Here is a 25,589-nt window from a genome sequence, read left to right on the forward strand (position 1 = left end):
TGTCTCATTTATTTTTTGCTGCCAGGCTATGATTTGGCTTTCCTCGGTCTGCTAAACCACTTATTATTCATCCATTCACTATCAGTCTTTCAAGATTTTGTTGCTCTTATCTCTTCTTATGAGTTTATGTCTAAAAGTCTTTTATTGCATTTTAGTGGGTTTTCATGAGAGAGTGAAATTATATGCATGTTTTTAATTTGCCATCTTAATCCTAAAGCCCTGACTATTTAAAATAATGTTTAACATATGTCTCACCTTTTGAGACTTGAAAAGATTATTAAAATGAACCCTTTTCATCTCTTGCTTTGGTTTTTACATTCATATTTATAATACATGAAACTCATTTGAACTCCTTGAGACTATATGAACTCAAGGATTTATAAATGAATTCAGAGTTTGTGAATAAAGAAGTTGATTATTTTTTTAAATTTGCTCTTGTAGGAAAGTGGAAAGGTTTCTGAATATCCAGCAGTGATTGTGGAGCCAGTTCCAAGTGCCAGATTAGAGCAGGGCTATGCAGCCCAGGTTCTGGTTTATGATGATGAGACTTATATGATGCAAGATGTGGCAGAAGAACAAGAAGTTGAGACCGAGAATGTGGAAACAGGTAGACATCTCATAAAATGTTCATTATTTTTAACTTTCTCATTTTGTAAGTGTCAACATAACTACTGCCAATTGAATAATATACCGAAAAATCTCTCTTTAATGCTATTTAACATAGCTTGGAAATGAGTGAAACATTTCTTAAGAGAGTTTATATATATAGGAAGTTCTACATAATAATTCTTTGAGGTATAACAATCTCATATCATTGACTCTAAATTACAGACCGATAATAATAAAACTATTTTTGTCATTTTTCCCTGGGAGTGGCAATATTGACTAGTTGTTATTTGTAGAAGTCAGTAGACCAGTATATTATTTTTCTTAATTAAAAAAATAAAGTGTCCTCATTTCATAGCAGATTAGAGTTTATTTTAACCAGTAGCATTAGAGCAGTATCATTTCTTTTTCTCTAGCTCAAAAGCATCTTTGTGGTAGTGTATCAAATTCCTCTTTGCTTTTTTGTCTTCTTAGAAATTTTGGAAAAAAAAAAATTTTTTTTTGGTATTTCAGTAAGTCGGTGGTGAGATAACTGTATGTTTAGTTGGGCATTAGTATGTATAATTCTTGGAGAAACCTTTTCATTTTTGCCATTGACCATAAAGAAAAAAGGGTTTTTTTACCAGAAAGATTGTAGTGACAATTTTATAAAATAAACATTAAAATTTTTCTTTATTAGTTAATAGGAAAAGAAATCCTTATATTTGGTTTGCAATCCTAATAAAAATTTCTAGTACTTCAGATAAATTTCTTTAAATGTAGCAGAATCTCATGATTAAAAATTTTTTATCTGATGTCTTTCGGCTTGTTGAGGCCCAGTTGTACCCCCTGGGACTATTAGCTTCCTTCAGCTTAAACCTGTTCTTCCTCCACAGTTTTATTTTTTGTTGAGCTGAGGGATTGAAACTTACCTTACTCTTTGGAGGTACAGTGATGACAGCTGTGCTGGCAAACCCCGTGTGCAGTGGTAATCAAGTCATTTTATTAAAACAGATAGCTAAACACTTCATAAAGACTTTGTGGCTATAGTCTGGAGTAGTACTTGATTTACAGTGCAAGTGGCAGGAAGATACTTTTTTTTTTTTTTTTTTGAGAGTTTGGAGAGTTTTCCAGTCTAAAGCTACAAGTTTAGTGGTGGAGATGAATTTTCCTCTTGAGGAAAAGAAGAGCACTTATAAAAGTATTATGCAGGATGATATTTTGAAGTAGATATTGTAACTGATTTTATTATAGGAGCATAGCTAAATAGAACTAATGAAACAAGGAAAGTGTGATAGCTTAAGTTGAATAAAAAAAATAGAACTGATTGAAATTTCTGGGAAATGTTTTGATCAAAAAAAAATAAGAAAAGCCATGATTTTGGTAGTAAATTGGAAGCTTGGAAAAATGAAAATTATAGTGCTAAATTTGTATCAGTAGAAATTTAAATTCACATTAAAATACCAGAGCATGTTCACCAGATCTTACTGGTTATACAGTTAATGGTCAACAGTTCATTAATTTAATATTAATTAATTAATTAATATGGCAAAAAGAATTCCAAATAGGAAGTGGATATAATCCATTTAAGGGATTTTATTTTTTTCTTGAACTCACTGAGGGGTGATGATATAGTTTGCATTACAGAGATAAAAGTGATTATTTATAATTTCGAAAAAGAGGATATATATTGCTTCTTGGCCTTTTGGCTAAGATCAAGTGCGAAAAAGAGCATATACCAAGTCTGGATAAAAGAACTATTACTTTAATGGCATTATGAAAGAAGTTTTTGAATACTTGATAATATTTTTTAGATTTATTTTTCTTCAACACTAAAAGGAAATTTTAATAAATAGCTTACATTATTCTGAAACAGCCTAAAAGTACTGAGAAGTTCATCTTACATTTTGTTTTTAATTCCATTCTGGCTCATGGATTTTAAAACTCGTTTTACTTCTGAAATCCATATTACTTCTAAAAATATAGAATAGGATAGTGTAGCTATTCTTGGCTTTCTTTACAGAACAACACTGTAAGATATAACGTTCAGATATAACATTTTTAAAAACAATGCCAAATTCAGAATGAAAACTACTGGCTCATACATCTGTAATCAGAACACTCACATTTATTCATCATAAGGCATGCAGAACTTGGAGACTACAATATACTAATTTATTTAAAAATGCCCTGGCTCATGGTAACTTAGTAAGATTGTTAATATACATAGATTAGTTTAAAATCAGTTAATCTGAGCTGATTTTTTCTTGAAGACTAAAATGCATTTTTACATGAGTTAAAATCTAAGTAAATTTTAATTCTCCTGATATCTAGAACCTACACAGATGAATAAAGGTTGTTATGACTTATTGTAATACATGTTTCCTTTTAGTGGATTTGGATCAGGTTCATTTCTTGTGGTGATAATAAATATTTCATTTAAATCTCATATGTAGGTTTTGGAGAAGAAAATAATTGGGAAGGAAAGGAAAGGAATATTTATAAGATGGCTATGGCAGTTTCTGTTTGGTGAATTGGTAGAAATGAGATCTGTATAGAAAAGAGTGCCTTTTGCCCATCTGGGAAACACTTCTTGGAATGATCCTACATTATCATTTAGATTACATTAGTCCACAAATGTTCATAATTGTGTTTATTGATCTGTTATATCAGTTCTCTGTATGTTTTCATTGAAGTTTTTCTTCTTTTATTCCTTTATACCCATACATACATGTCTGTATGAGAAGCAGTATTCATAGTGTCATCCAGGCAGGAGTACTAAAATCATATAATGATGTACATTTAGCTGTCTTCATTATTTTGTGTATAAAATGATTTGTTAGTGATAATTATACGCTGTCTTGCTTCACTTTTTTTATAGACTGAACATCTTCATTTCCCTCACAGAGCTTGTGTGTAATAGTAATCTTCTCTTAAGTTATATAGGAAAACCTAAATATATTTGAAACTTTAAAAAAGCAGACATATTCAGCTAAACCTATAAGTTGCTTTTTGATGATAGCTAAAGTTTAGTAATCATAAGGAACTTTTGTGAAATAGTGACAAAGTATGGATGAAGGGTGGTCTTGACTGTGGCAGACTGAAATACCTTTGCCAGAGGCTGCAGACTCCAGCAGTTCCAGGAGGCTGCTGGGGAGACTGATGTGTTGAGTTGCGGGTGGAGAGGCATCTCTTGGATTCCCTACTAAGATGTGGAAATCAGTTTTTATGTTCACTCTTTAAAAAAATACATATATAAATAATATAAATTTTAAAAGGTTGTTACAGATTACCATGTAAAAAGTAATAAGTTCATACCAATACAATCAATAGTAAGTTTTCTTAGAAAACTTTTAAGACTTGCCTGTAAAGATGGAGCTCTTTAGCACCTGCTTCTTCATTTTGTACCTTAACTTAAACTATATTTATACTCATAACCCTCCAATTTGTGAAAACATATTAGTACATATTTTGTGTTTGCTATGTGCCAGGGCACTGTGTTCAACATGTTTGTTTCCCACAAGGAGGTAGTAATTTATATTTTGTGGAGATAAGATACATATATTATAAAAAAATATAAACCAACATAAAATCAATTGAGCACTATTTATAAATTCAAAGAAATGTTCAGAAGAGGAAAGTTCAATTACAGGATTAGGGAATGTTTTAGAGAAACTAAAGGAGGAAGACAAATGATAGGATTTGGATGAGGTAGCAGGTAGGCGAATGGCATGTAGAATGAGGGAAATATAGTTAACAAATGGGTGGAATGTAGAAATTCAAGATACGTTTAGGAGATACTGAGTAAATGAGATATTAATAGGTTCCATTAGGAATTGTGACTAGTGTGTGATTTGAACTTAAGAGTTGGTAATTAAGCATATAAGAAACGGCAAGATCTGGAGGGTTTTGAGTAGATGCTCATAGATAATTAGTATCTCGGTACATAGAGGATGAACTGTAACGGTGAAGCAGAAAGACCAGCTGTTGTGGTATGAGGCAGGGACGGCTTGGGAAGCGCTGAGACGAGGTGGGAGCAACAGGGGCCTCCTCGGGGGTGCTGACGGTGAAGAGCCCACAGCCCAGTGTGGGGACTGAGAGACCTGGGTTCAGCTCCTGGTTCAGGAGATCCCCTTGAGGAGAAAGGGCACTCCACTCCAGTATTCTTGCCGAGAGAATCCCGTGGACTGCAGAGAGTTGGACACGACTGAGCGTCCAAGCCCGTGCACAGAAGCAGTAGGAGCAGAAGGGGCTTATATGAGCAGTACTACCATGTAAGATCTAATAAGGCTTGGCATGATAGATTATGAGAAGAAACAGAATTAGTTAAGATATTACTCAGTTTTTTTACCTTAATAATGATGAAAGTATCATAAAGGAGTTTGGGGAAAGCACATAAGTTTGACAATAAGCATGTTGATTTTGATTTGAAGCAGGGCATCTGAGGGGATATATTTAGGTATTTAAAAAGACATGTAAATGTATGGTCAGTATCCCAGTCACAAAAGAGAGGGCATATTCAAATTGGGATAATTTAAAGAATGGATAGTTACAAATAGTTACAAATATGTCAGCGAGTATAGGGTGACCATAAGTATTAGCGTGGTACTCATGAGCTAGCAATAATAGAGTTATTGCTGTCCTTTGGCCCAAGGGCCAGAGGGAAGGGTTACTGGGACCCAGAAGAAGAGAACCCTGGAGAGAGGGCTACCTTGAGAGGATCTGGAACCTTTGGTCAAAGGACATAGCTGACTTGAGGGCAGTGCCACCTAGAAGGAGCCCAGGGAAGTCAGCCTCCTGGGACAGAACAGAGAGGAGGGTGGGGAGTAGATCCGCAGAGCACATGGAAGACTTCCCTAGTGCAACTGAAGCTTAGTACAGCGAGCTCAAGGAGACTAATTGGAGCATCATCCTCATTGAAACCACTGAAATAAATGAAAGCACCACGGGGAGAGGAATTTGAAAGATCTCCTCAGGACAAGATTTTAAATTCTATATTTGTCACTCTGTGCTGGAGAACAAAGGACACAGAATTAAGAAATTAACCTTAAGGAATGTTTACATTTTGAAGATGTGAACAAGAGCCAAAGAGTAGTCAAATATGATAGAAAATCCTGGGTGACTAACCCTGAGCTTAATTTTTTTTCTTTTAAGCCTTTTAAGTAGCTCTCTTTAATAGGAAAGGGAAGAGTATTGATTGGGTTAGTTAGTCTTGGTTTCAGGTTTCTGCTTTATCACTTACTTGACAATAATTAACCTTTTCAGAGTCTATCTTACTCTAGTAAGATAGGAGTTCAAGGTTGTGAAGATTATATAAAATAAACCTATAAAACACAGTGCTTGTGATGTAAGTACACCATAAATGTTCCTTAACTTCATTAACACCTCTCTTCGTGCCTTCAGATATGGAGAAGGTCTTTTATACATTGAAACACAAAATTTGTTTAATACTTCTCTACTTCTCTGTTGTAGTACTTCTCTTTCCTTTCACTTTGATATTTTAAAAAGACAAATATTTTATACCGTAAGTCTGTACTTTTTCTTTCTCGTTCCTTCCTTAACTTACTGTGCTCTGGTATCTACATTTATTCTCCTGAAGCTCTTTTGTTTATCAGATTTCAAAGTCCACTCCTCTACCAAATTCACTGACCCGTGGAATCATGCAGAAGTAGAACCTTTTAAATCTGGCCTTCTTAGCTACAGAAACACTGTACTCTAGCTGTTTCCTTTCTGACCTCTGCGTGGCTGTGCTATTTATGCTTTTGAGCTTTTGCTCAAATAAAGTTTTCTATCAAGAATGTCAAGTATTATTCATACTTTCAGGCCCAACTACATGAAACTGCCCACACTCCCTCTCCTGATCTTCTGTTAGACCAACTGAATGTAGGCACTTGATCATTTACTTTCTTATACTATTCTTGTGTATATACTCCTTTTGTTTTCAAAGTAAGCATACAAGCCCCTTGAATACAGGGCCCATACTTTTATTCTATTTATTTTATTTGAATATAATATAGTGTTTAACACATAACTGTTAGGAAATATAGACCGAAGCAAATTGAGTTTTGACTTAGAATTGCAATATAATCAAGAATCATGTATGTAAAATCTTAAGTGTGTTTTCTTTTTTATATAAGCTAAAAAAAGCTATTGGATACTCTTGGGTTATTTAAAGTATTAAAAGCTACTCATCCAGAACATAAATATTGTCATCCAAAATATATCAAAGCCATAATGTTGTCATACTTAGATTAACTTTATCTTAAAAATCACAGTAAGTTTTATTCATTCTTGCTTATACCTAAACTTGACTTTTTATTTTCGTATACTAAAAGCAATACATGCTCACTGGAAAAACTGGAAAGTATTGCAAAGAATAAACAAACAGAGAAAATCACCTATAATCTTACCAGTGAGGGGACATAACTACTACTTTTCTAAATTCCCTGCTGATCTTTTTTAATGTATGTTTTAAGCATAATTAGCATCAGGTTTTATAATGCACATTGACTTTTTTATTAATCTTTACTAACAAACATTGGCTGAAAAGGATCTGATAGCTTCCGGCTACTCTCTTCTGATTATTGGGAACATGACTTTGGTTTTTAACCAGGTATCAAAATATAAAAGGTTGGTCTTACTAGTTAAAGTAATTGTCAAAAGAACTCAGAAAGCTTTTTTTTTTGATCAACAAAATTGTGTTTAGAGATTAGCTGAAAAGATAGATGAATGATAAGAATTTTTATATACTTCAACAAGAAAGTAGTGCTTTTTTTTAATAAATGAAAGATTAGCTTTTTTGAAATGGAGTTTTAAAAAATAAAAACCAGATTTCTCTTGAAAAATAAGGAACCAAATTTCTTTCTTGAAGAATCTCAAGACTAGGTTGACTTCATGATGAGTTGTGAATAACGTTTGTATTTGTTATACCGTCAGAAATCCTCCCTGTGGCACAAGAGGACTCTTTTAATTAGAAAATATTGTTGCCACAGGGAGGTAGAAGATCGACATGAAAAACTGGGGATCTGAAAAGGAGCCCCTTTCCTAGGATTACCTGAAGGGGAAACAGATTGAGCCAGAAGGAAGACAATACTGGTAGGTTGGTCTTTAATTTATTAAGAATGTTTACAATTTTACATTTAATTACAATTATTTCTACTCCCTCTACCATATTTTTGTTTAAAGGCTGACAATGAGTCCTCCTTACAGGAGAAAGATTAAAATAGTATTCTTCCCCCTAAATAATTTGCTATCTAAAATTAAATCCCCTGTTTTGTTCCTAATACTTGTTTCTTTTTATGGGTAAAACTCTAGGGCTATTGCCTGCCTCCACTTCCTTGGAAGTTACTACTGACTGAACATCTTCAAGTCTGTTTCTTTTTTTTTTCATGTCTGTTATTTCTGCTACTAATCTATACTTTTTCCTAAAATAACTTTTTAAGAAGTGTTTTCTTTCAGTTATCTATTTTCTTGAGTTTAGTCTGGTCACTAGTCTTCTAAAAAGGTAAAATGTAAATCTTAAGTTTATTTAGTTTTGATTCTAGAATTGTTTGAGTTATAATTATACTATGATTTAGTTAGAAAGCATTATTAAAGTTTTCAATATTTTATTGACAGTATTTTATTTCATCTGAGATGCCATCAATTGTAAGAAACATTTTTAGCCTACTGAAAGAAAAAAATGCTGCCAATTGTAAATTTTAGGCTATCATTAATTGTGAAATACACCGATTTCAGAGATGCCAAATGTGAAAAAACATGTCTTAGAATTAATGAACTATGTTATCATGCAATTATGAATCTTCCTGAAATTCCCATTATCTGGGAATTAGATATTAAAATATCAGGTTTATGAAAAATGAGAGAGAGGAGTTGCAGTTGTGGAGGTCTCTATATATGCTAAGATCTCTAAATTCTTTACTGTCTTTTAAGAGAGGGTATTTAAAGCACCATTTAACTATATTGTTTAAAAGTATACAAAATAAGCATAAGATAAATGAAAAAGTATTCTAATATGATGCTTTTACTTAACTCAGTAGGTAGTTTGGGAATTCCCTGGTGGTCCAGTGGTCAGGACTTGATGCTTTCACTGCTAGGGCCCTAGTTCGGTAACTATGATTCCTCAAGCCACCGCAGAGCCAAAAAAAAAAAAAAACGAGTTTTATCATAATTGGCAGTTTTTAGTTGAATTTTGTGACCTAGAAAGCTTTTTAAACTATCATTTTAAAACAGGATCCTTTAAAGGCTTTTTAAAATAGCCACAGATTTGTAGTACACTTTGAATATATTTTTTACATACTATTAATTATCTGGAGAGTGGCCAAAAGCAAAGAACTACCCCATCAATTAATAAAACAAGTGAAAAGGAATGATTTTAAATGGTATTTGTATACTTTTCAAGAAACATCTGTTTTATATAAAAGGAAAGATAAATATATCCAGACAGTAGATCATTAAAGAATATTTGTTTAGTTTGGGAAACTAGTATCATTCATTCCTTTTCACTCAGACTTGTTTTTTTAAACACTAATAACTTCCAATTTTATATATAACAATGTGTCTAAGTAATGCAGACTGTGGAGAGGGTTAAATGCAGATTACATAAAATTTTAAATGAGTAGCACATAAGGATACAAGTGTTACAAAGTAGGGATAGCTCAGGCTTTTTAGGTATACAAATAGGAATGCTTTAAAACTGCAGGCAGATCCATTCCTCTCCCAGCTCTTTCTGCGGACCTGCAGCCTGTCTGGCTCAGAGCTGAAATTCTTGTGGTAAGCAGGACCCTGCCTTTGCCCTCACCAGGCTTTCAGCTTTGTGGAAAAGATGAACAATTAAACACATTGTTGCAATAAAATGTGATGAGTTAGTGTTATGATAGGATTCATGAAAAGTTTAGAGAGCATACAGCAGAGGAATGGCTAGGAGGTCAGAGAAAGCCTTCATGAGAAAGTGACATTTAAACAGATTTGAAAGGTTTGAAGTAATTAGCCATGTAGTGAATAGCATGTCTGAAAGTCTGGAGGAAGGAGAACATAGTCTATTTAATTAGCAGAAAGGTATTCAATATGGCTAGATTATGATTTATGACAAGGAAAGGGGATTAAAATGAAGTGAAAGGTAAAATCTTAACTGGTGAGGACTCTGAAAACTTTATACCTGTTTTTTGGGCCTTATCTAAAAGATGGTGGGAAGCTTTTTTGAGTTTTAAACAAAGTATGTTTTTTATACAAATTTGTTTCCAAAATATTGAGTACTGTAAGGGAAAAGTAAAGTAAGACAATAAAAGCATTACCTGAAATAAAGACTGAAGTCCTTAGCTCCTCATTCAGTTTCCTGATTTTAAGCTAGTTGACTATTCTTACTCACTTTCCGCTGAGTTGTCTGCCTCTGCAGATTTGGGCTGTAAATGTGCTCATTGCCCACACTAAGCTAAAAGTTAATAGAGATTAAAGTAGTTGTACAACTAGCGTTTCTTTTAGGAATCAAGATGTGGGTGCTTTGATATAATGCTGTCTCAGGAGGAGGAATCATTGTCCCTTCTGCACGCCCTGTGCCCCGTTGTAAACTTGGAAAAGGGTCTATACATTTTCTCAGATTTGTGAAGGGGCGCATAACTTAAGAAGAGGTCAAGAACACTTTTAACACAACTGTTAACTATTAGCTTTTGCATGATTTTTTAATGGTTTTGTACTGTGGGCCTCTTTGGCCATGTGGTAAAACCTGTGGACCTTCTGTCATATTTAACGTTTTTAAATATATAAAATACCTAGGAATACCAAGGAACCAAATGCATTGAAATATAGCTTTCAGGCTATTTTTGTGATATATTAATACATGTTTCCTTAATAATGTATTAAATAATGAGATTTAGTGGTAAATCAAATTTACTGCTGTAATTTCAAAGTGGTGATGATCATCAATTATATTTTGAGAAATATGTAATAATTATAATACAATATGAAAACATTTTGTGATTTCTCTTGGTCATGAGGTCACAGATAATGTGACTGTGAAAACTACTGTGGTTTATACTTTATTTAAGATTAAGGTGCTCAATTTCAGGTGGATCTAAAAAACAATTTTCCTCTATCTCATTCATGTCTTATTTTAGCTGTCTACCTTATCTTCCTTTTCTTCTCCATATTCTGCTCTGCTTCTATTCTCTTTCCTTAATAGCTCATGGTAGGGACCTGAAAGCCACTTTAAATATGTTTCTTACTGAATACAGTTTTATGATTTCTGCTAAGGAAAAGAAAAAACCTCTCAACTGTATAATGGTAGTTTTTCATGTCACTTAATGGCTTGACTTAAGTTATTCTAAAAACATTCTAGTGTTTGTACATCAAGTACATTTCTTAAAAGCTTCATCTGATCTTTCTTTACTTTTCTGTTGGTTTGAGATCCCTTCGATTTCCATGAAAAAGATTTCTGTGGCTAGTGGTTCTCAAACTTGAGCATTCGTCATAATCATCTGGAGTGCTTATTAAAATGCAGATCGCTAGGCCTCACCTCCAGGATTGTGATTCAGTGGGGTGGAATTCAAGAATTTGTGTTTTTAACAAGTCCCCAGATGAGGCTGATGTTGATGCTGTTGGCCCAGGGATCATACTTTGAGAACCATTATCTCTTTTTTTTTGGTGATCTCTACAGTTTTATTGTCACTGAAAGAGAACCATTATCTTGGCTGTTGGGAATGATAGCACTAAAAGAGCTTCTGCCACTGTGAGAACTCAGTTAATACTGTAGTTTCTTACTGTGTCGTATTTTACTCATCACAAAGATTGCTGTTGAGGGTGAAAAGGTACTAACGTTATTTCAGGTTTGTATGAGATGATGTAGTACATTACTATTAATTAATTCACCAGTAAACATTCATTGGGCATCTGCTGTGTATCAGGCACTATTTAAAGCATGGGCTTCCCTTGTGGCTCAGCTGGTAAAGAATCCGCCTGCAATGTGGGAGACCTGGGTTTGATCCCTGGGTTGGGAAGATCTCCTGGAGAAGGGAAAGGCTACTGACTCCAGTATTCTGGCCTGGAGAATTCCATGGACTGTATAGTCCATGGGGTCACAAAGAGTTGGACACGACTGAGTGACTTTCACTATTTAAAGCATGGGGTTAGAGTGATGGACAAAAGAGGAAATATCTGCATTCATGAAATACTTAGGCTTTGCTGCTGCTTCTAAGTCGTTTTAGTCGTGTCCGACTCTATGTGACCCCATAGACGGCAGCCCACCAGGCTCCCCCATCCCTGGGATTCTCCAGGCAATAACACTGGAGTGAGTGGGTTGCCATTTCCTTCTCCAGTGCATGAAAGTGAAAAGTGAAAGTGAAGTTGCTCAGTCTTTTCCGACTCTTAGCGACCCCATGGACTGCAGCCCACCAGGCTCCTCCATCCATGGGATTTTCCAGGCAAGAGTACTGGAGTGGGGTGCCGTTGCCTTCTCTGACTTAGGCTCTAGTGGAGAAAATATGTAAATCCCCCTTAGAGTAAAATTTCTTTATCACAAAGCAGATTACATAAATTAGCAACTCCTGAAATTGTTCTGTACAGTTAGTATTTTCAGTTAAGATAAAATAATAAATTCACGAACCATTTCTTTTCAAGCAATTGAAGCAACACGTAAATTCTCCCTTTTCCTCCTCCATACATCAGTTTTTAAGCACAGCTGTGATACTGGTGAACTAATATCTATCATGTACAAAGTACCTATTATATGGAAAGTACTGTCACAGCTCCTAGGGAGTAAGTGATTCAGAGTTGACTATAACATCGTGGCTGGCCTCAAAGAAGCTTACCAACTAAGTTGAGAAAAACAAGGATTTGAGGAAAAATAGTATAAAGTGGATAAGGTTGGGGAAAGGTAAGGAAAGACAAAAAATAACCTAGTAGTTAGTCTGTAAGTTCCAGATTGAATTATTTCTACTGTGGTGGGTCATATTTAAACTTTTTCATAAGGGCATAGTTGACTATTAAGGCAGAGGGTTTAGGGTCAGAGAAGCAAGTCAAATGGAATTAAGCATTTGTAAATCTCACCTCTTTTTTTTTTAATCGTGTGGAAATACTGCCGTTAAAAACATAAGTGACTACTTCTTCCCACTCACAAAAAACCAGGGAATAGGGCTAAGAACTCAGTGTGTTTGCGATGCTTAGTTACAATTTGGGAATTGGAAGATGAGATAGGACTAATTTTTATTTAAAATTTTTTATACATTTCTGTAATTTTTTTATTGAATATATCAAGGGAAGAAGGAATATAGCTAATTTCTTTCTCTTAGACATTATTAAGGTGAAGTACAGATTTTTATAATAGATATTGCATATTCTCCACGTTTAAATTCAGCATTTCGTTGTAACTGTTTGATTTCTTTTTACTTTTTAAGTCAGCCAAGATATATATCTTACTTAAAAGGAATGAACAATTAAAAAATTTTAATTTAATGAAAATACTTTTCATATGTTTTCTGTAAGACTGAGGCATGATAATAAGTAGTTATCCTCCAGGACTTTTTAAAGAATATATTTGAACAAAATATATTTGAGCCAGAAATTAGAGATTTTCTTATGACTAGATGAGCTTACAAAAGATAAACTAGAAAGTGTTAGATAAAAAAGAAAAGAGTTATGCCGAAAAAGGAGTTCTTGTTATGCATGTTGTTTGATGCGACTTTTAGGAGAATCTGAATCCTGTTTTTGCTTTGTTTTTCATACCACCTTTTTTTCCTGCAACTTAATCCTCCCAAAATAAAGACTTAGAATAATAACTTAAAATGCGAAATTGTTTTGAAGAGGGGACCAAGGGTTTGGTTGAAGAGGAGAAAGAACTCAAACAGCTAGTATAGTTAGCATCTATTTGGATTTACAGCAGGAAGCTTCAGCCATTTGGTTTGGAAAACACAAGGCTGGCAGAATAGCATTTGTTTTTAATTTGATTGCTACATTACTTGCCTACTTAGGAGACCCTTATAAGTGCCAGTTATCTTGAGATAAGAAGACACTGATTATTATGTCTAGGCTTCATCTACAGGCTATATTCTGGAAAGAGAGGCCTTCACACACAAAAAAAGAAAGAACTTTTGGTGAACCTCATCCTTGGGAATAAAAGTAAGGGGCATTCAGTTTACCCTCTCACAAAGGGAGTCAGGAACTGTAAATTAAAGACCACTATTGTAAGGTAATATAACCCTGTGTTTAATTTTGTTACCTTGCATTTTTCAATAGAATTAGTAGCAAGCACTTCAACAAAAAAATCCCTAAATACTTGTTTTTGGTGGCTTCAAGAAATGGGGATGCCAATGAAAAACTAGTTAATTCTGCAACTAATGTAAAGGGAAACAGAATCCCCAAAGATAGAATAATTGAAAGGAGAAGAAAGCAAACTGAATTCCTTTCAAGGAAAGAAAACAATTTGAGAAGTTGCCGTGGCTTTGAGACCATTTGTGGGGTTATCCAAGACTGCCTGTACTGCATGTAGCACTTTTTTTATGTGTGCTAGAACAAGAAATATAGACTATAAAGGAACTTACCTCTATTAGGGAAAATATATATTTAGAAAAATAGCTCTTTATAATGTAAAAAGTGTTGTGAGGAGGAGACAGCTATTAGCTCCTGTGATGGAAAGTTCATATTTTAGCTGAGCCTGGGAAGGTAACTCTCATTTGAGAAGTGTTAAAAAAAAAAATGCAGTGACAGTCATTAAAGTACATACAGTAAGGAAGACTTTATTCAGGGTTTGGGGCTGGGTATTGTAAGAAGTCATCATTTATACCCTTTCCTCCCTTAACCTCCTAGTCCATTACCAAGTCACATCAGTTTTACCACCAAAATGTATCATAAATCTACCAATTTCTTTCTGACTTTATTGCTACTAGCCTAGTCCAACCTGTAGTTATTTTTTATATGAGCTATTGTGATGGCCTTTGGCCTTCCTATAGATCTTGTTTCCATTCCTGCCCCCTGCCCCCAACCCTAATCAATTCATTCATGTTGACTTTAAAAATGTATTTATAAATTGAAATGTGATATTCCCTTCCTGAAAAACCTTTAGTGGGTTCTGACTGCACTTGGGGTAAATTTCAGGTTTATTTGTTTGCTTACTTGGCTGTGTCAGGTCTTCGTTGCAACACTCGGGATCTTCCTTGCATCGTGTGAGACCTCTTGTGGTGGTGCACAAGACGCTGGACTCTGTAATTGTGGCTCTTGGGCTCACAATTGAGTAGTTGAGGCAGTTGGGCTTCATTGTTCTGTGGCCTGTGGGATCTTAATTCCCCTACCAGGGATTGAACCCATGTTCCCTGCATTGAAGGGTGAATTCTTAACCACTGGACCACCAGGGAAATCCCAATATTCAGGATTTTTAACATGGGCCTTCAAGACACAGAATAGTTTGTCTCCTCTCATCTGTCTAGAAACAATAACAACAATAATAGCAACAAAAAACAAAACTATAACATTAATATATCATTACTATATTGCCAGGAATAGTTTTTAGGGCTTTATATAATAATAGATTTAATACTTTTAGCAACCCTAGGCTGAATAACCTTTCTAAAGCTAGACAGCTATTTAAGTGGTGGAACAAGAAAAGTCAGATGATAAGTCAGATGGTAAGTTAGCTAGGGCTTCAGAGCCCAAGCTCATAAGCATTGTACTCTGATGAATTACCCAGTACCCTTACCCCAGACATACACGTACACGGTTGTCTTTTTACTTTTCCTTTAAATCAAACTTTATCTTCCTAGGGTGCTCACATATGCTGTTCTCTTTCTGGAACATATTTCTTTCCATTTTTTAGCTTTTAATCCCTGGTCATCTTTCAGATGTCAGTTTGAAAGTCACTTTCTCAGAGAGAGGACCTTTAGCTGATACTCTGCAGTCTCAGTTGTGACAGCTCTGTTATTTTGTCGGAGACTCCCATTCCTTTTTCCTCTTTTGATTAGCACCTACAAAACTTATGATACAGTAACCTCCCATGATAAAGTAATAAGTAATTCTGAAAAATTCAAATCACAAATGTGATTTGAAATATGACATTATTGTGAGATTAAAAAAATGGCCCGGGTCAGTCTGTGTGGATGAGGAAATGTGTGTGTGGAGTTGAGTAAGGTGTCCATGTCCAAGGTCAGACTTAGGGGGTTTGGTGCCACCTGCTGGTATTCGTTTTCTCCAGTGACTGCTGTTGGAGAACAGAGTGCAAGATGGGAGCCAACTCCCAGTTACAATTTGTCTGAGTTCATGAAGTTTTACTTTATTATGTTTATATTTATTGTTTAATCTTTTCACTCCATGCTTCATAAAGCCGGAGACCATATCTGTTGTGTTTACTGGTATTGCTCAAAGCCAGGCGCCAAGTGGGTTTTGAATAACATATTTGTTGATTGAGTGAATGAATCAGAAAACATCATGAACCAGAACAGAATTTCAGAAATTTTGTATTTTATTTAGAAGCTGATAAATAATGTAGTTTAAACTGATAAGTAATGTAGTTTAATTAGGCTTTGTAGATGTATATGGTTGAGAGAAATAAGCCTAGAAAGGTAGAGTGGAACCAGATTTTGGTGGCCTTTGAATAAAATAGGAGCTGTGTGAAACATGATCTGAAGAAGATGAGAAGTGAAAAGAACATTTATTTTAAGTAACTAGAGCATACTAAAATAATAGAAATAGAAAGTATGGCTTTCAAAGTACTAAGTTGGGGGGTAGGTTAGGGAATAAATTGAACTTTTAACCAATCTAACAAAAAAGCAACAAAAGAGGGGGAGGAAAAAACTATGGAAATACAAATCATAAATGCAGATAGTAGAAATAGTCCAAAACATCAATTATATTAAAATTGGCAATTGTGATCTTAACATGAGCCTGCTATTTTGAACAGATACACAAAACAAAATTAAATAAAAACAATGGAAAAACATGTTTATCAGAGAAATACTAACCAAATAAAGCTAATGTACTAAAATAGAATTCAGGGTACAACTTAATTGGGCCAAAGTCTCTTCAAACTGCTAAGAGGAACAGTCCAGAAAATATAATCATCGTAAACTTATATGCATCTAACAACATAGCCTTGTAATATCATTTAAAGTAAAAACGTTTGGGAATTCCCTGGTGGTCCAGTGGTTAGGACTCCTTTCTTCCACTGCAGGAAGATCTACTAAGATACCACAAGCTGTGCAAGCTGCCACCAAAAAATAAAGTAAAAACTTCAAGAATTGCAAGGCTAAGTTGATGTGTCTGCAAAACTGGGACTTTAAAAACACCTCTGCCAAAATTGAAAAATTAAGCAGACACAAAATTTAAAATGACATCAAAGAACTGAACCACAGGATTAACAAATTTGATAAATGAGATATATAGAACATTGTACTTAACTAAATAAAATACAACCTTGTATATTTTTTTCCAGTTATATTCAGGTCAGTTTTTAACCGTCATAGCAGAATCTCAACAATGTCTGGAAACATCAGTATCATTCAAAATACACTATTTCGAACTTCCCTGGTAGTCTAGTGGTAAAGAATCCGCCTGCCAGTGCAGGGCACATGGGTTCATTCCCTGGTCCAGGAAGATCCCGCAAGCAGCAGAGCGGCTAAGCCTGTGCACCCAACTACCGAGCAACTTGACAACAGCGACAAATAGATCTTAACGTTGCTTGGGCTCATGGGGGTTGCTGTGTGTGCCAGAGCAACGAGACAAAAAGATCCCATTCACGTAGTTTTCAAAATTTAATTAGGTACAGGTATATGTAATACCTGTATGAAATAAGAACTTTACTTTATGGAGGGACATAACTAAATGAAGAGATACATGACTTCCTTAAGAAACAATAGAAAAACAGACCAAACTGATTTTATTGGTTCCTTTAATCTTTAACCCATAAACACATGGAAAACTGGACATGGTAAAGCTGTTAATTTTTCCCTGTTAATCTGTAAACTCAATACATTCCAGTCAAAATTCTCAGAGGACTTGTTTTTGGTGGAACTGACAGACTGTTAGATAGAGATCCACAAGTAGTCTATACTGCAAAAGAACAAAATGTGTGGTACATAACCTCCTATTCATAAAATTATATAAAATTTTTGAATGTGTTATTGGCCCGCAGATGAGTAGTTGGGTAGAATAGAAAACTAGAGAGCCCAGAAACACAGTAAACATATATTTATGCCTGGTACATAATAGACTGGGTTTACAGAAAGGAAGAATTATTCAATAAATTATATTAGGACAGCTAGCTTTTTATAGAGAGAAAAGTAAAATATTAATAGATGTGTGTTTCATACTTTTATTTTTCAATTGATTTGTTTATTCCTCTTTGTCCTTTTTATTTTTATAAAAATCCAATTTTCCTCCCTCATAACCATCAAATTTAATTTGATTAATGGGTATTTTTTAGTGTATTAACTGTATATATGGACATGAGTTTGAGTAAACTCAGGGAGATAGTGATGGACAGAGAACCCTGGCGTGCTGTAGTCCATGGGGTCACAAAGAGTCGGACACGACTTAGTGACTAAACAGCAACTGTATATATATCCTGTTGTATAAATTTAAAGTTTATAGAAATGGTATTATGTATATTAGTCTCTTTTTTAGTAACTACTATTCTTAATATCCATTCATGTTGCTTTGTATGTATCCAATCTGTTGTTTCTAACTGCTGCACAGTTCTCCCTGAGAGACATCCACCACATTTTTTTAAATTTTATTATTTTTCTTTTTAAAAAATTTATTGAAATATAGTTGATTTATAGACATCCACCACATTTTATTCTCCTGTTTGTGGTGGTCTGTGGATCAACTGGGAGCTTAATGGCCTAGGATGGTCTCAGCTGGGACAACTCAGCCCTCTCCTCTCTAATCTCCAATCATCTTTTTTATTTTTAAGATGTTGATCAAGAAACTCTAATATGTTAGAGAGTAGTTATATTAATTGGCATTTATTGGGTGTTTTTTTTTTTTTTTTGTTAATGGATTTTCTCTTAAAATTTTTTTCAATTAGAAGAATTTTTAAATGAGGTGTAGTTAACTTATTATATACATTGTATGTCTCAGGTGTACAATAGTGATTCATAATTATTGAAGGTTATGCTATATTTAGGTATTGTAAAATATTGGCTATGTTTCCTGTGCTTTATAACAGCTTATTTATTTTATACATAGTAGTTTGTACCTCTTAGTCCCTTACTCCTATTTTGCCCCTCCCCGTCTCCATTCTCCACTGGTATGTTCTCTGTATCTTTGAGTCTGTTTCTTTTTGTTATAATAACTAGTTTAATTATTTTGGATTTCTTATACAAGTGATATACAGTATTTGTCTTTCTCTGACTTATTTAACCAAGCATAATAACATTCCGAGTTCATCCATGCTGTTGCAAACGGCAAAATTTTATTCCTTTTCTGTGGCATTCGTGTGTGCGTGTGTGTGTGTGTGTCTGTGTGTGTGTGTGTATCTGTGCCTCTGTGTGTGTGTCTATGTGTGTGTCTGTGTGTGTGTGTGTGTCTGTGTGTATCTGTGCCTGTGTGTGTGTCTCTATGTGTGTGTGTCTGTGTGTGTGTGTCTGTGTGTCTGTGTGTCTGTGTCTATGTGTGTGTGTCTGTGTGTCTGTGTCTGTCTGTCTGCATAGACACACTGCGTCTCCTTCATCCTTTGTTGGGTTGGTTCACACTCTGACTGCTTTGTATCTTCACTGTTGTAACTACTGCTGTTGTGAACATTGGGGAGCATATATCTTTTTGAATTAATGTTTTTGTTTTCTTTGAATACATACCCAGGAGTGAAATTGCTGGATCTAAGTAGTTCTATTTTTAGTTTTTTGAGGAACCCTCCATAGTGTTTTCTGCAGTGGCTGTACCAGTTTACATTCTCATTTGCATTCCTGTTTTCTTCCTAAATCTTGAGAGTGTATCAGAAGTTTCAACCTGAAGTTTAGTGTTTGTTGTAGGTTTTACTATATAATATATACCAGGTTAAGGAATTTCCATGTAGGACATTGGTTTTGCTTTTGTGTTAGTTTTTTACAGAATCCTATCAGATGCTTATTTAGCATTCTTTGATAAGTTATGATTTTTCTTCATTAATGTGATCAGTTAATAGGAGAATTCTTAGGCATTGAACTCTCCTTGCATTTGAGGCTACATCATTTTGCTCTTGTTTTACTGTTAGTTAAGGGCCTTTCATAAGTAGTATGGAACTATAATTTCTTGTATTATCTTTATCTAATTTTGGAATCAAGATCACACTGGGCTCATAAAATAATCTAGGTTGCTTTCACTTTTTTATTTTTCTGTAACACTTTCTATAAGAATTAGTTTAAAATTTTGCTGGAATTTTCTAAAAAGGACATTTAAGTCTGTAATTTTTTCTTTTGTTTTTGTAACGGAAGTTTAAGACTATATTTTAATTTCTTTGCTGCTTTACTATTCTGTTTGATTTTTTTCCTTATACAACTTACACAGTTTCTTTATACAGCTCATCCAGATTTCAGCTTTGTTAGTGTGTAATTGTTCATAATCCTGATATATTATTTTTGTATGTATTATATCTGTGGTTATTTCTACCCTTTTGTTCTTGTATCATATTTGTACCTTCTTGGTAGCTCTTTTTTTTTTTTTTTAAAATATGGAATGCTTCACAAATTTGCATGTCATCCTTGCACAGGGGCCATGCTAATCTTCTCTGTATCGTTCCAATTTTAGTATATGTGCTGCCGAAGCGAGCACTCTTGGTAACTCTTGCAGAGAGGTCTATCTGTTATAGTAACCTTTCCAAAATCAATTTTTGATTTTGTGAATCTTTTGTATTTTTAAAAATGATTGCTTTCTATTTCATTTTTCCTGCTTTTTATTTTTTCTTCTTTTTTTTCCCGTCTTTATCACTGAATGTTTAGCTTATTTATTTTTAAACCTTTTCATTTCCTGGTATCTAAGTACTGTTTTAGCTGTGTTGCATATAGTTTCACATGTTGTATTTTTATTGTAATTAATTTCTAAATATTTCTTAACTACTTTATGATTTCCCTTTTATTCTTTGGGCCATTTAAAATACACTGTAAGTGATAGCACACATTAGTTTGAGTGTATCAAAACTTAAAATGTTTGTAGGACAGATACCATAGACCAACCAAAGTCCAAGTCAAACAGCAGGCTGGCAGAAGACATTTGGAACACCTGTCTGAATTATTATTATCTAGTGTACACTAGATAATTAGTGTTATTACACTGGATGGTAACATTCTACACATAAGTAAGACAAAGTGTCATAGAAAGATGACAAAGGATATGAATAGAAAATTCATAGGAGAAACGGTTAATGGCCAGTAAGTATGTGAAAAAAATGTTTATTCTCAGTACTTATTAGGTATATGCAAATTAATGGAGCAGTGAAAATTTTCCTGCCATCCAGGAGATGGCAAACATTTTAAAAGTCTGATTATATTTTGTAATAAATTAAAAATGCACTTATTCTTTGACCTAAAAATTCTCTCTGCAGGTATGTACTATGGAGAGACTGTAGCATGCATTCTTAAGAAAACATAGATAAGATTCTTTTTTTTGCAGCATTGTTTATAAAAGTGAAAAATGGAAACAACTCTATTTGCCTATCAGTAGATAATTTTTTAACAAAATGGGGTATATTTATGCTCTGAGATAATTTGAAGTATGTATAAGGCATAGCTATGTCTACTTATAATAACATGGATAGAATGTGAATCTTGAATGAAAAAAGCAAATTTTAGAATGGCATATATAGTATAATGTCATTTATGTACACAAAGCATGTAAAATAATACTGTATGTCATTCTGGCATATATGCACACACATGTGAACACGTAAAAGTATACAAAATAGGCTGGAAGAATATACACAGAAACTCATGATAGTGGTTTCTTTGGAGAGATAGAATGGTGAATGAAGACTGGGGATAGTTCTCAAAGGTGTTATTATCTTCATTTGTAATGGACTATTTCTTCGGGAGAAACAACACTTTCAAGTATAAATAACAAAATGATAACAATCGTTTGTTCTGGATGGTGGGGCCATGAACTGTCTGTTTTTTATATATATATATGGTTTTTTTTTGTAATTTCACATACATTTTAAAATTTCCTCAAAAATTATATGACTTTCTCTTAAAATTTTTTTTTTACTGGAGGATAATTGCTTTACAATATTGTGTCAGCTTCTGCCACACACCAGCTTGAATCAGCCACGGGTATACACATATCCCCTCCATCCTGAACCGGCCCTCTCATCTCCATCCCCATCCCACCCCTCTAGGTTGTCACAGAGCGCTGGCTTGAGCTCCCTGTGTCACACAGCAAATTCCCACTTGCTATCTGTTTTACATATGGTAATGTATATGTTTCCTTGCTATTTTTTCAATTCATTCCAACCTCACATTCCCTCACTGTGTCCACAAGTCTGTTCTCTAAGTCTTCCATACGGATGTGTTAATAATATACGGTATTTGTCTCTCTGACTTACTTCACTCTAATAGACTCTAGGTCCATCCACCTCATTAGGACTGACTCAAATGTGTTCTTTTTTAACAGCTAAATAATATTCCATTGTATATATATATACTGCAATTTCTGTATCCATTCATCTGTAGATGGACCTCTAGGTTGCTTAAGAGATGACTTTCTAAACTAGGAACACAGACAGATGACTGAAGGTGTCTAGCCTGGGATGATGTAATGTTATTGATAGAGGAAACAAAGGAGATTTGTAGGTAAAAGACCTTTAGATACCAGTGGGTTATCCAAACAAAGACATTTACCATACAACTGGAAATTAGAACTTAGACCTAAAAAAAGAAAAAATTAAGTCAAGCCTAGAGATGCTAATTTTTGAGTTAGTTCAGAAATAATATTGAAAGTCATGGTGGTGCATGGTTATCAACTGTCATTCTTCAGAGAGTGGAGAATGGAGAGAGAAGCTGGCTAAGGCTTATGCTTTGGAAGAACAGTCACATTTGAGGGTTGTGCAGATGTAGGCTAAGTCAACTGAGGAAAATAGGAAAAAAACACAGACAATCTATTATTGTGAAAGTCATATGAAGGGAAGAAAGTTAATAATGGATAGTCAAAAATGTCATTTGTTTGAAGAGGTAGAGTCAGGTGAAAACTAAGAAGAGGTCCTTGGGCTTGGCAGTTAAAAACTTGAAGGGACTTTTGAAAAACTTTTCAGTGGGTAGGTGCAGAAGATATATTGTAACAGGAGAAGAAATTAGTTAATTTGAATATTCCTTTTAGAGTCAAAATAGAATTTGACTTACGTTGCAGTATGTTTTAGTTAAGAACTCCACTGTAAATATTTTTGTGAATATGCCAAACGAGAATCATGCATAGCCCTTGTACTTTCACAGGAATGAAAACTATTTCCAGAGTATTCAAGATACATTCCCTAATGATAATAGAGAACCCAAGTCCTTGAAATCAGTTCTTATAAATGTTATTTAAAATAGATCATTAACCATTTTAATTCACCTTGTATAGTGTCATACACATAAGGGATGCTTTTGGAAGACAATTATTTGTCCAACATCCATTAGAAAAGACCAGCTACAAGAATCAGTTGATGTGTTGTTCTAGGAGTGGCTGCTAAGGATTAGAAAGTTTTTTGCTTAGTATAAACCAGTAGGTTCAAAGAAGAATCAGCAGGCTCAAAGAGAGTTTGGCCCAGGGATAGCTTAAGTAAAATGCAGAAAACATGAATAAAACTAAGCTAGATTATCAGTTTCAAAAATGGTACATGCTGGATCCTTACTCATCATAGGTTTTTATGGTCCATAAATGCATATGCCGAGAAAAATTTATGATAAAATAACTTTTGGGAATCAGACCTCCTTGAGAATCTGACTAGTCATAGTTTTCTTTTCTTCAGAAAAAAATGCTATTTTTTGCTAACAGAATATTTTGCTAACAATTTTTCCTTTATGAACCCCCTATCAAAAATTCATACCTTATGAAGGCTTTTATACATGTAAATGTAGGATATACTATCTTAATTACTATCTTACTTTCTTACTAACTTTACTATCATTACTGTCTTAATTTCATGTATAGGCAATTTTGTATATCACACTTGTCTAAGAATTTCACCCTTGGCAGAGGTTCTGTGTGAACTGAGAAGGCTTAATTTTTTTCTTTTGTTATCTAATTCAGTGTTACCAGATGTAGTAATAGGTGACTACAACAGAAAGTGTTGTACAAAGTGCCTACAATACTTACTTGCTCAAAGTAAGTGCTGGTTAATTATTTGTTGAATAAATGAATGGACATGTGACTATAATGTGGGTTCAAACATCTTCATTTTAATAATATTTTATAAAACCTAACTATAACATTAAATAAAATGTATCAGTATTAGAAATAACTAAAAACAGAGAAGTAACCACAGTAGTTTAAAAACATATGAGATAGTCTATTCTCTTTGTAAATCTACAGACTTGCATACCTATATGTATTTGTCTTACTAGTATTGATGAACTGAGCTTTACTTAATGATCCTAAATCTCTTGATTCCAGTTTGTTGTCCTAATAGATATATTTTATCTATAAATTTATAAAATGGTAAAATGGGTTTAACTTTTCATCCATTTTGTAGCTTCTTAGTTTTATAGAAGATTGTTTAGTAGAATTTTTAAGCTCAGAATCATAAGCTACCATGTGACTTTGGTTAAATTATTTAACTTCTTGGGGCTTCAGTTTCCTGATGTGTAAAATAGGGCATTGGATAAAGCTGGCGATTCTCAAATAACCCTACCATTGGTGGTTACAGAGTTACTATCACTAAAATAGGAAGTTTTTATCCTTCTCCAAAATTATAGGGTGTTAAATGTATATGACATTAAATGGATAAAATGTCTCCATTTGATTCCTACCTGTAATTTTTTTAAAGCCTGTTGCCCTTGTATCTGATAGAGCACACGGTTACATATTTGGTTTTAAAGTGTAATATATTTGATTCATGGAAGTCAGGAAAAGAGATCATGATGTTCAGTTCAGGTCCTTAATTTTTTCAAAATCTCTAGGTGATGTGGTCTCTAGGCACCTTTTCAACCATAACATTTTATGATTCTCTTTTCTAGAGAAAGAAAAAATACAGGAAGTAAAGAATAAGCTAAAAACATTAAAACCTGTATGGTGTAAGAAACAATTGTATGTTTACATACCTCTTAAGAATTTTTACCATCTTGGCTATTCCAGGACCATAAAATCATTGAAATACCCAAGGGGATCTAATTATTTTCGGTTATATTAGACCTGGATTCCTAGGTAGCTCAGTGGTTTAAAAATAATCTGCTTGCCAATGCTGGAGCTTCAGGAGATGTGGGTTTGATCCCTCCGTGAGGAAGATCCCTTGGAGGAGGACATGGTAACCTACTCCAGTATTCTTGCTGGGAAAATTCTATGGGCAGATTAGCCTGGTGGGCTACAGTCCATGGCATCACAAATAGTCAGACATGACTGAGAACACATGCATTCATTCATTCGTTCATTCATTCATATTAGACTTTAATGGTAATGATTATATTTTGATGACTTACTTATTTTTAAAATGGAGAGGCTGGAGGATGAAAGAATTGATGCTCAGACTATAAAGACAGACTGCTCAGGACTCTGTAGTTGAAAGTTACAGGTCATTTTTTAAACTTTTCCCTTCTTTCTTTAAGGTGTAAAATGTGACAGCGTTGGGAATTTAAACTGCTCCTTTTCTGTGCTAATTATCTTTTGCTGATTAACAAATCATCCCAAATTTAGCAGCTTTAAATAATAAACATTATATTATCTAGTTTTTGAGATTAAGGATTGGGGATTGACTTACCTGTATGGTTCCTAACTCAGGATCTTTCATGAGGATGGAATCACCTGAGGGCTTGATTAGGGCTGGAGGGTTTGTGTCCTAGAGAGTTCAGTCACAGGACTGTTGGCAGGATGCCAGTGTCCCTTGTCTAATGGGCCTCTCCACAGAGATGCTTCCTCAGATTGACCCA

At 34.2% G+C, this 25,589-nt stretch overlaps 1 protein-coding gene and 1 non-coding gene across 10 annotated transcripts in view; one reads left to right on the forward strand and one right to left on the reverse strand.

Annotated features, from left to right (window-relative positions):
• The window catches only part of ELF2 (E74 like ETS transcription factor 2), a 93,239-nt gene that overhangs the window by 43,989 nt on the left and 23,661 nt on the right, over nt 1-25,589 (forward strand). For 7 of the 9 annotated variants that reach the window (XM_020908537.2, XM_020908543.2, XM_020908542.2 and 4 more), the window contains one exon: nt 442-607. In XM_020908537.2, the coding sequence (XP_020764196.1) occupies nt 442-607 (166 nt within the window). Of the gene's footprint in view, nt 1-441; nt 608-7,565; nt 7,681-25,589 lie in introns of those variants that run through there. The other 2 variants (XM_020908550.2, XM_070474844.1) reach the window with 2 other exon arrangements.
• LOC139037938 (U6 spliceosomal RNA) lies at nt 20,204-20,310 on the reverse strand. The gene has a single exon (XR_011490876.1). It is a non-coding gene; the product is annotated as a U6 spliceosomal RNA (small nuclear RNA).

This window comes from Odocoileus virginianus, chromosome 12, assembly GCF_023699985.2.
Source record: "Odocoileus virginianus isolate 20LAN1187 ecotype Illinois chromosome 12, Ovbor_1.2, whole genome shotgun sequence".
Taxonomy (NCBI): Eukaryota; Metazoa; Chordata; class Mammalia; order Artiodactyla; family Cervidae; genus Odocoileus; species Odocoileus virginianus.